The sequence below is a fragment of the Dendroctonus ponderosae genome, unplaced genomic scaffold (genome assembly GCF_020466585.1).
Source record: "Dendroctonus ponderosae isolate FM_Combo_2020 unplaced genomic scaffold, Dpon_F_20191213v2 Dpon_F_20191213_2, whole genome shotgun sequence".
Taxonomy (NCBI): Eukaryota; Metazoa; Arthropoda; class Insecta; order Coleoptera; family Curculionidae; genus Dendroctonus; species Dendroctonus ponderosae.
In genome coordinates, this window is record NW_026018165.1 from 477870 (window position 1) to 489140 (window position 11271).

General features: G+C 44.6%; 1 protein-coding gene across 7 annotated transcripts in view; it reads left to right on the forward strand.

Annotated features, from left to right (window-relative positions):
- Positions 1 to 11271, forward strand: part of LOC109539427 — a 49748-nt gene that overhangs the window by 35955 nt on the left and 2522 nt on the right. For 5 of the 7 annotated variants that reach the window (XM_019907157.2, XM_048663814.1, XM_048663813.1 and 2 more), the window contains one exon: positions 5920 to 7034. The exons of 1 other annotated variant lie outside the window; for it this stretch is intronic. In XM_019907157.2, the coding sequence (XP_019762716.2) occupies positions 5920 to 7034 (1115 nt within the window). The remainder of the gene's footprint in view (positions 1 to 5919; positions 7035 to 11271) is intronic. One more of the 7 variants, XM_048663816.1, reaches the window with a different exon arrangement.

Genomic DNA, 11271 nt, shown 5'->3' on the forward strand with positions numbered 1-11271 from the left:
TGGAAGCTGGCTGTCTTGGCTTTTTCTTGCTTTTGGGCAAGGAAGTTTGGGTTTTTGGGGCAAGAGAAGTAGCTTGCCGGATGGGGACCCTCGCAGTTTATGTATTTAGCCGGGATGTCTCTCGGCTTTTTGCATTTTGAGTAGAAGTGCTGTTGGGCGCACTTGTGGCAGAAGGATTTTGCCATGCAGTTTGCCATTGTGTGGCCGAATTTTTGGCACCTCTTGCACTGAGGAATGTGCCTGATGTTTGTTTGGGGATGCCTTTGGGGTTCGATAGCTACTGACAGGTTAAGGAGGTACTTGACCTCAAAGATGCTGGTTTCTTCCTTTGGGAGGACCATTTTGACCATATTGGTCGCCGTTTTGAGGTTTCCCATTCTATAGAATTGGATTTCTGAAGGGGTGAATCCTAGTTCCTCGAGTTCGGCCTGAATTTCGGGATGTGCCATTTGATTGTGAAGCCCTTTGACAATGGCGATCAACTTTTTGTCCTCAAGGAGGGTGTGAGTGTGAAACTCAATTTTTTCTCGAGCGAGAAGCTTGGTGATGGCTCTGTGGTCATTCGTAGTTTTGGCGCGAATTTTGATTTGGATTTTTTCTCGAGCGAGAACAGTACTTTTTTTTTTTTTTTGGTTTTGCTTCCAGAGGCAAGGGGGATGAAAATCTTCTCGAAAGACACCTACAGCCCGTGCTGTAGGTAGTGTTGGATTTTTACCAACTAAAAACCCCCTATTTAATAGAATTTCAGGCATGGCCTTTGAATCCGTTTGTCTCTGTTTGTTGTTGGCTCAGGTATCCGGCATACCATGTTGCTTCTTTATGCCGTCATCCGCTGATGGATGCGGCGGGCTTGTCCTTAGGTGGCTAGGTGTGCGCTAATTGTTCCGCACTTAGATACACTGTCCGATCGGGCAAACTGCAGTCTCGTTTGTATGTCCCGTGTCGTATACACTTCCCAAACTTCACTTAAGCGTCCTTGAGTGTCCGCGGTGTGACCTTGTGTCTATTCACTAATCACAGTCACTGCACTTGCGCTAGCTGATGTCTGGGTCGCTTTATCCGGGCGGAAGTGGCTTCAACGTCGTAGTTTACGAATTTTCTGAGTTCCTCGTACGGGTGTTCTTCTGCTCTCCGATATGTTGCTTCTGCCTTCTCCTTCAGGGCTTGTCTGAAGGGTTTCCATTCCAGATCTCTATAGATTTGGGCGTTCCTGACAAACCAGGGTGCGTCAAGCGCCATCCGCAACAGCTTATTTTCCATGGCTTGGATTCTGTGGATTGAAGTGTCTGCTGCGTGCCCCCACGCAGTTGAGGCGTACAGTACCGCTAGTCGTATAATAGCTTTTATCAGCGTGAGTTTATTTTTGAGGCTGAGCTGGCTTTTTTTGTTCATCAGCGAGTAGAGTTGGGCAATGCACCTTGACCACAACTGCCTGTATGTGATGTTGGTACGTAAGTCGCTGGTCTAGGATAACCCCCAGGTATTTGATGGTACTGGTCCAGGCGACTTCTTTATCCTCTATGGTTATTCGTTTGGTGCACGTGTCCAGTTTTCGTCCCAGGAAAATGGCCTTTTTCCGGAATTGATCTTAATTTTCCAGAGGATAAACCAATCACATATCTGGTCTATGGCAGCTTGGAGATTTTTAGCAATTATGTCTTTGCGTTTGTGGGCTGCTAGGATGGCTGTATCATCGGCGTACAGTGCTATGGAGGCTCTCGTTGGCTTCGGAATATCGTGGGTGTATATGTTATATAGGAGTGGGGACAGCACTGCTCCTTGGGGGACTCGCGCTTCTGGTGTTCGTCCACTAGATTTGGCTTGGTCGATTTTAATTTGGAACCTCCTTCTGCGGATGTAGCTGTCCATTAGTTGGCACATGCGCTTGGAGATGCCTGAATCTACCATTTTGAAGATTAGGCCATCATGCCAGACCCTATCGAACGCTCTTTCTACGTCTAGTAGCAGCATTCCAGTGGTGAGTCCTCTGTCAGCATTGTGTGATACTTGCTCTACTATTCGGAGTAGTTGCAGTTCAGTAGAGTGCTTGTTTCTAAACCCAAACTGCTCTGGAGGGAGGAGCTTCAGTCCTTCGACCTCATCTTTGAGTCTTCGGAGAATCACTCTTTCGGCGACCTTGCTGATAGTTGGCAGGAGGCTTATCGGCCTGTAGTTTTGTGGCATCACTTTGTCTTTTTTGGGCTTACTAAACATAAGTGTGTCCGCTTGCTTCCGGCTGCTGGGAAAGTGCCTGGTTCGCAGGACAGCATTAATGATGTTGGTGATGGCTACTATTCCTTTCTGCGGGAGGTTCTTGAGCATCACATTGGTGATTCCGTCCTTGCCGGGTGCTTTTCTTCGTTTCAGGCATTTGACGATGCCTGCAATTTCTTTGGGGGATGTTGGTTTGGCTTCCTCTATTTCTACTGCCTGCCGCAAGTCTCTCACTGTTCTTCGCACTTGTCTCTCGTGCTCTTCATCTTCTGCAGGGTGTATGTTTTCTCTTTACTCCCTTTCCAGGGTGTCTGCAAAGGTTTCTGCTTTGTCCTGGTTAGTATATACAATCCCATTTGCGCCATGCAGTGGCGGAATGTGGGGTTTCTCGTTCCGTAGGCTGCGTTGCATGCGCCAGAGGCTTTGGTCTTCTGGGTTTAGTTCCTTGAGCTTTTCGTCCCATTTTTTGCTTCGGAAGTCTCTTAGGGCATTTCTGAGCTGCTGACCTTTCTGATTCAGTGCTTGCCTGTTCTCGCTGTTTGGCACGTTTTTGTAGGCTCGTCTAAGCCTTCGATGTGTTTGTATGAGCCTCTTGATATGGGGGGGCGGCTCGCCATAGGGGTGCTTGGACCTGGGCTCTATTATGATCATGGTGCTCGAGCTGTGTGCCTGGAGAATTGCTACTTCAAGCTCGTTTGTTGCCTGTTCATGTTCTTCTGCGTTTTCGATTACAGGGATGTTAACTAAGTTGTTTACTTGCCGCTTGAACTGTTCCCAGCTGGTTCTGCTTTTAGTGGCTGTGTCAGTAATTCCCGTGATGTTGCCCAACGTTAGCATAATTGGGTTGTGGTCGGATGAGACATCGTTTATTGCATTGATGGTCGTCAGGTGTCCTACGTTCTTTAGGATTGCGACGTCCAGTACTTCTGGGAGTCCTCGGCCAGCTGGTAGGTATGTTAGCTCTTCTGGGCCTATAACTACTGCTCCCTGTGCTTCGACCATGTCAGCTAGTCTTCTGCCTTCTCTGTTGTATTGTCTGCTGTTCCATGCAGGGTTTTTACAGTTGAGATCGCCAATTATGATGCGGGGATGCTGTCCTCTGAGTAGGTCGGCGATATCTTCCGGGTCTACTTGGTCCGAGGGTGGTTTGTATATTAAAGTTATCTGAAGCTGTTCATGCTGCATGTTTATTTCGACTGTGACTGCATCTGCCTCAGTATCATTGATTCCTAAGAATTGGTGGTTTATTTGGCGCTTAACGAGAATAATGTAGAATGCATAGTTCTGGAAAGTAGCTCTGGTTGCCTTTGGTATCCGAGTTTCTTGTAACGCCATTACGTCTGGGCTGTATTCAGCGAGGAAATTTTCTTTCTCCATGCGTCTAGCCCTCAGTCCATTGACATTCCAGGATGCGATTGTTAGCGATGTTGGCCTATCGCGCATGGTTTTCGTGGATGGCCGCTCGGATAATCTCGCTTAGATTAGCAGTGATTCGGCTCAGGATCCTACTTTCCAGGGCGTTCTTGGTGTTATCCTTTGTCGYGTTGCGTGTCACTGTCCGTTGTTGTGTATGCAGCTTTTTCCGTGGGTACATCGGGCACCCTTTCCAGCTGGCTGGATGTCCGGCTTCATTGCACAGCGCGCCTTTGGCGTTTCTCTCGCCCTCGGCGGGTTTTTGGAGAGTGTAGTGGGATGCGTCGTGTTCCTCTGAGCACTTAACGCAGCGCTGTTTGTAATGGCAATTTGATTGGGCATGGCCATATCTCTAGCACCGACAGCATTGCCTGGGTCCCTTTTCTTTGCGTTTGATCTCCACTCGAATGACCAGATGGTTAAGTCGGGTGACATCAAATATTTTGTTGTTTTTTGTCTTTGCCATGATGAGTGGTAGCTTTTGTTTGGTTTTTCTGCTGGTCATGGCATGCAGCGTGGCTTCAATGCCCATGCTCTCCAGCTCACTCTCCAGTGAAGACAGGTCGCTGTCTGTGGGTAGCCCTCTTATGACTGCGTAGGTCAATTTTTCGTCTGGAAGGGAGTAAGTATGGTACTCCTTTTTCCCTTCCAGTGCCTGTGTTAGTTTGCGATAATCTGCTGCGGTTTTCGGGTACATCCTGTACCCCTCTTTGGTCATCGCTGATTTTTCCAGATTGATGCCTTCTTTTTCCAGATGGGCTACCAACTGGGTCCATTGCTCATGGCCCTTGACATTGACCGGTGGGATTTTGCATGTTACATCTGTATAGCTATTTGGCTTATTGGGGTTTTCCACCTCCATGCCTGTTTCGGGTTCTATAACGGTCTCTGATCCCGCTTTTTTGGGGACCGGGACTTCGGCCGTATCGTCTTCGAATTTCCTCTTGTTGGTTTTTTCTACTAGTGTTGTCTTCTTGGAGGCTGTTTGGGCCACTTTTGTTGGCTTTGCGACTATTTTCATTGCTGGCCGCGCCGTCATGCTGGTTTTTCTGCCATTTTCGGCCATTTTCAGGTTCTGAATGTCATTTCTCAGAGCCGTTATGGACTCTCGCAGCTCTCTTACGATTAGCATCAGCTCTCTGTTGCTCTCAGTGAGTGAGTCTATTTGGCGCGATCCGTGCTATATGCACCGCGATTTGCCGATCCGTGGTACTGCACCGCGCACACGTTTCGTGCCAAACGCACCACTATTCTCTGATCCGTGCAATGCACCACGATTTTCAGCACTTTTGTAATTTCAAATATTCCACGATAATGTTTAAAGCAGCACACATGGAGTGATGCACCTTGAACGACGGTTCACTTCCGAATGGTTGCACAAAATGGAGTGTTCGAGAACAGTACTGCCCGTGATTTCACCCTTATTTATTGACAGATTCCCACCCCCAGGTTGGGTGGAGTTTGAGTCAAATTTTCCCCAGATTCTTCGCGTAGGGAGGAGCTTGTAATAAGCTCAAGCCCTGAGTTCTACGAATTTGAGAAAGTTCTCGTTGGGCGGTAGAACGACGTACTTGAATAGGATGATCGGAAATTGGGTCAGCTTTTGTACATAAAATCTTCCCTTTAAAACTGACGGGCGATGCCCTTGAAACGGTCCCCAATAGTTCCGCATGATATCCTACCGCTACTGTAATGTCAACCTTTATCTGCACGGCTTCTATGTCCACTTTGGTGGTCGTTTAGAATTTATTGGTTTCGTTATTTACTTACGTTTTACAGTAGTGCTCGGCATTTTTTATTATTATTATTTATAAAATTATTCAAATACTCGAATATCTAACGAATATTCGGGTATTCGTTTTCCGTTCACCGTTTTCCAAGAAGAAAAATCGTTATCTCATATCATTTTTGGCAACTAGCCGCAACGGATAAAAAAGTGCCTTTGTCGGCCCATTAATTGTAACACCGCCCAACAATTGATGACGCGAATCACCAGAACACAGAGACGTAATTTTATATTCATTTGCAGGAGGGTGAATGATTATTTTCATTTGCTTGTAAATATATGAGTATTTGTTTAAATGTTCTTGTGAAAGGGACGAATGGTTATTGTTGTTAGCGTTGGTGTTCACGGTTTTTAGTCCCATTTTAAAAAAGGTTGGTGCCGTCCATGACTTACATTTTGTATGATCACTTGATCTTTGAGTTGTTCATGTGTATACGAATCAGCCTTTGGCAAACGCATAAGAAATTCGGTTTTTTTAAATTAATTAATAAAGATGATTGTTTCAGGAATCAACAGGTGCAAGAGAGAGATGAAATAGAAAACAGAAAAGATCATCTCACGCCCATCAACAACGACTTGAAATCCATAATTTCCAGAACTTCTCAAAAAATTAAAGTTAATGCAAAACGTTCAAACTCTTTTAAAAACCTGTTCAGGACGCCATCGATAATGAATACTAAACGAGAGACAGATAACCCCAACTATTCATTGATTTTTAAAAGCACATCTCAAATCTCACTTAGCAATCTTGTTAATGATAAAGCTTCTCCAAACAGCAAACGTCTTAAAAAACCGTACGTGAATTCCAACCTCAGGAACTATCAAGATAATTATGTTGCCAAACAATCAGAGTCACAACTTAGCAGTCAAAAAACCCAGCATGAGAGTGACACATTGAAACATCTTCGAAGACCTGTACATAATGTTAACCGCATACCTTCTACCGGAGCTTCCAACAATAAAAATATTAAAAACCTAACTAATCAGATAGGAGACAAAAAAGACTTCACTCACCATCCATCTACTTTTGAAGCACATAATGTGCGACCTCAGCACTCATCGTCAACACGCGATCCAAATACATTTGCACTTTTATCGCAAATTCTAAACACTAACTCTAACCGAGAAAGTAAAGCGACAAATAGTGAAGATACTGAAAGCGACAGTTTCTTTGAGACACCAACATCACACCAGACGATAAAAGACCATTATGAGATATCTAACGCTCATTTTTCTGCACAAAACAGATTTCAACCAAAAATTACTTCTCCGAAAAGCATTAATCCACGTCAAATGGATAAAAACTCTTCATGCAGAACTCCTCCAGAGCTCAAAAAATATTTAAGCAATTGTAACGCTCCACAGCCATCCGGAATGATAAAATTTGCCTTCCTATCTTCGAGTAATTCTGATCTACCTAAAAGTATCGCAGCTTCAACGGCAACATTTAAACATAATAACAACTTCAATAGGTTTATCACATTCAGCAAAGGGCCTGGAAGAAAAAGTCTGGGATTTACAATTGTTGGAGGAAAAGATTCATCCAAGGGACCAATGGGAATTTACGTGAAAAGGATTTTTGAGAATGGTCAAGCTGCTGACACCAAACTATTACAAGAAGGTAAGATTGTTGAGTATTCACGGCCAACAAAGACCACCACACTAGAATATATCCAACACAAAAAGTATCTTTGAAATGAGCTTGAGTTAATGAGTTATTGAACTTATAATACTTACAATCAATTATTAAACAAGCGGTCCTTATAAACTTAATAACTCGTTTTTATATGAGAATGCAATGGATTACATCTATAAAATTGTTTAAGAAACAGAAATAATTTGTTTGCTCAGAATCCGTGCATGCTACAAGATTTTATGAAAAGAAGAATTTTATTCCGCGGACAAAAAAAGTCTTGCATGCGAACAAATTTCCTGCGAGTTTCGAGTTTTATTAAAATCCATCGAATCATTATCCCGATATTTCAAAAGATATACTTTTTTCAACGAACTTTGACAGTCAATACTAGAGGAGGAGTATGACCCTCTGAGTGACTGTCAGTTTGTTTGAAGTTTTGATGGTTAGTCATGGCTTCCAGACCGTACGTCAGTACAGGGAGAATGCACGAACATCTGAATTTTTCTACCAGGATGCATTCACCTGGAAATACCCACTATTCACTGCAGCTCACACACCCCCAGCAATGCTATCAATGTTACCGGTGGTGGTTTCACTGCACTGGTTGGCACTTGAACTTAGGTAGTCGGTTACACAATGTTACATTGACCACAATTATACAATTATACGTAGATCTTGATTGCTAGCTAATTGATGGCTAAACAATTGAATAGTGTTTTCAAATGATAGTAAATTTCACCCGTTGCAGAGAAACTGCTCATGCAATGTCTTGTATGCGACTATACTTGGTCGTTCGAAAAGACCCAAAACGACCCCTTTTGGTGGAGTTAGGGATTCCTGGTTTATTGTTAGCCGATCTTAGGTTGCATCTATTTTTAGACTAACGCAACCCGAAGAAATCGCCCTTCGGTCAACTACCTTGCCGATATTTTAGAAGTGACTTGGAATTTAATTGATAAGGTTTAAATTATACTCTAATGTCTCCGACAAGAACATTGAATAGCTAATTGAACACATTACTAATTGAAGACAACCATATAACCACTTCCGAGTATGTAAGGTATCTAGGGGTCTACATGGATAGAAATCTGAGGATGACCACGCATATAAAGCTGACGGTGGAAAAGGTAAAGATGATGGCATCCTTATTGTATAGGATCATGCCAAATATAGGTGACCCTGATGCAAGGAACAGAAGGATGCTATTGGCATCTTCTGTAATATCTGCAACGATGTACGAAGCGCAAATATGGCACGGAGCACTTAAATGCAAACACTATACTAACTTACTGGCCTCCCTAAACAGAAAACTAGCGATACTAATCACTTCAGCATACGAAACTGCACCTGTTGCAATTGAGGCCTATAGAGCTGTTGGCGAAGGAGAGGATTAATATAGTCCAAAACGGGAAGGAGTACAAAAAGGATGCCATAATAAACACGATGAAGCTTTGGCAAAACAGATGGGAGCTGTACGCAGGCTGGTCAAAAACCTTCATCCCAAATGTCACCAAATGGACGGAACATCAGATCGGTAACACCAACTACTACTGCACACAGGCATGCACAGGCCACGGAGTATTTGACTCCTACCTTAAAAGAATCAAGTGGCAAAGTAGTGATGTCTGCTGGTTCTGCGAATCGGTAGATACGCCAGACCACACAATATTTGAATGCACAGAATTTGATGAAATAAGACAGGAAGCAGAAGCCAGGTGCAACACCCGAATAAATATTACAAATATCGGCGAAATCCTATAGGTATTGGTTTATTTTTTATGGTAAACCAAACGTTCTGGACCGCAGTGATGCAAGTGCTGGAGGCAATAATGGGCAGTAAAGCTGAAGAGGAAAGAAGATGAGAAAGAACAAGATCAAGGGGTGCAACTACTTAAAATACGCAAACCCTCAAAATAATGCCTTTTAGGCGGTTCTGGGGGATACTAGCAGAGAGGAGAGTTTTAGCCGCTCGTCGCTTCCTGATGAAATGTCATCCCGGCACACCCCCAGGCGCCAGAACACCAGCCTGGGTAGTCAGCAAAACAGATTTCTCAAACCTCATTAAAAAAAACGAGGTCAATGAAGCTGACCTTCGAACATTTGAAGTCTAGTAATAAACCAATATAGATTCATCATCGGAAAACCAAGAGAGGAAATTGGGGAAGCGACTGGGGATCTAGGAGTCTGAAACATGAACCGAATTTTCCATCACAAAAGCGTTACGTAATGGCAGCCGACGGGCTCCATAATTAAAGACAATTTAGTTGTTTTTTTGAATTAAATCGGAGAATAATTTTAGAAAGAAAAGGGGAGAGCCAATGGGTTTGCTTTATTCCCCAACCATAATTAGAAAATTTAAAATTAGCTTTTCAGTAACCTAACAGACTCGAAATATTTAATTGATTGTACTTAAATTAAAATTAAACTACCCTTGATTGTCCTAAGTCATTAAATTACTAAGAATAAAGCCAACGGGCTGAGTACTGTTAGAAGGAATAAGATTTTCGATTAGTAAGTTAATAGCAGTGATCGCCAGATAAGGAAGACAGCTGACAAATGGGGGATGTCCACCTCCTACACCACTCCTAAAAAAGGCCACCGCCACTAAAAAGCAAGACTTACTACTTATATTGGAATTGGAACACGTAGTTTTGCGCACCGACCACCTATTACCCTGAACGCCTTAAGTACCCTTTTTGGAGTCGCTCTTTACACGACAGTAGGTTTGCCCCACAAAGACTTATAAACTTGATTTCTGCGGTGTTTATCGTCGTGTTTATAGTCGCTTCGCTTGGCAAATTCCAAGCTTTAGGAGAGTGTCACCTCCCTCAAAAAGCAGAATCAACTGCTAGCCCAAAGACTTGCCGAGCAAGATCAAAAGATTTCGCTCCTGCTCTCTGCCGTCGCCGAGGCACACAAGCAAGCCCCCCCAAAAGCCCCCAGCAGCCACCCAGCCGAAAAGATGGAAGTCGACGACTTCCCGCCCCTGAAAGCCAAGCCAAGGCTCAACATCCCCAAGACATCAAACCCGGCACTCCACGAGCACATGGTCCAGCATGCGCAAGCCCCCCAACCCGCTAAAGCCCCTCAGGCTGCCCCAGCCCTAGCCGCCACTTCGGCACCCCAGCTCTCAGGCCCTGCCACCACTTCGGCACCCCAACCCCCCAAGTCCGCGATTCCTATCGTCATTAGGAACACTGCGGAATGGAGCAAGGCCGGAAATCTTCTCGTGCAAAACAATTGCACCTTCACTGACCCCAAAAAAGTTGCGTTGGGCATCTAAATTCGCGCCAAAACTACGAATGACCACAGAGCCATCACCAAGCTTCTCGCTCGAGAAAAAATTGAGTTCCACACTCACACCCTCCTCGAAGACAAAAAGTTGATCGCCATTGTCAAAGGGCTTCACAACCAAATGGCACTTCCCGAAATCCAGTCTGAACTTAAAGAACTAGGCTTCACCCCGTCTGAAATTCAATTCTACAGAATGGGTAACCGCAAAACGGCGATCAATATGGTCAAAATGCTCCTCCCAAAGGAACAAACCAGCATATTTGAGGTCAAGTACCTCCTAAACCTCTCAGTAGCAATCGAACCCCAAAGGCATCCCCAAACAAACATCAGGCACATTCCTCAGTGCAAGAAGTGCCAAAAATTCGGCCACACAATGGCAAACTGGATGGCAAAACCCATCTGCCACATTCTGTGTAGAAGTGCGCCCAACAGCACTTCTACACAGAATGCAAAAAGCCGAGAGACATCCTGGCTAAATGCATAAACTGCGAGGGTCCCCATCCGGCAAGCTACTGTTCTTCTCCAAAAACTCAAACTTCCTTGCCCAAAAGCAAGAAAAAGCCAAGACAGCCAGCTTCCAACACAAAGTTTCGCCTGGCATCTCCTACGCCGCCAAAGCTTCCGAAGCCCAGGCTCAAGCCCACCCAAAGCCCACCGTTTCAAACCCCCCCGTTCAAGCTGCCCAAAAAGCCCCCCCTGAACCCCAAAACGACCCGCCCCGCGCCTCACAGAACACCCACTTTAACCCTGCGCTAATGCAACTCCTGCTCATGCCTGAGAGCGAAATTCAGGCTAAAATCAACAAAATTGCTGCCATGATTGGCAATTGCCCGCCTCCTCAAGCACTGGCATGAATTTAAAACCAGCCGGCGTCCACATCGTTTCCTGGAACGCCAACTCTTTGTACCCCAAAAGGTACGAATTTAAA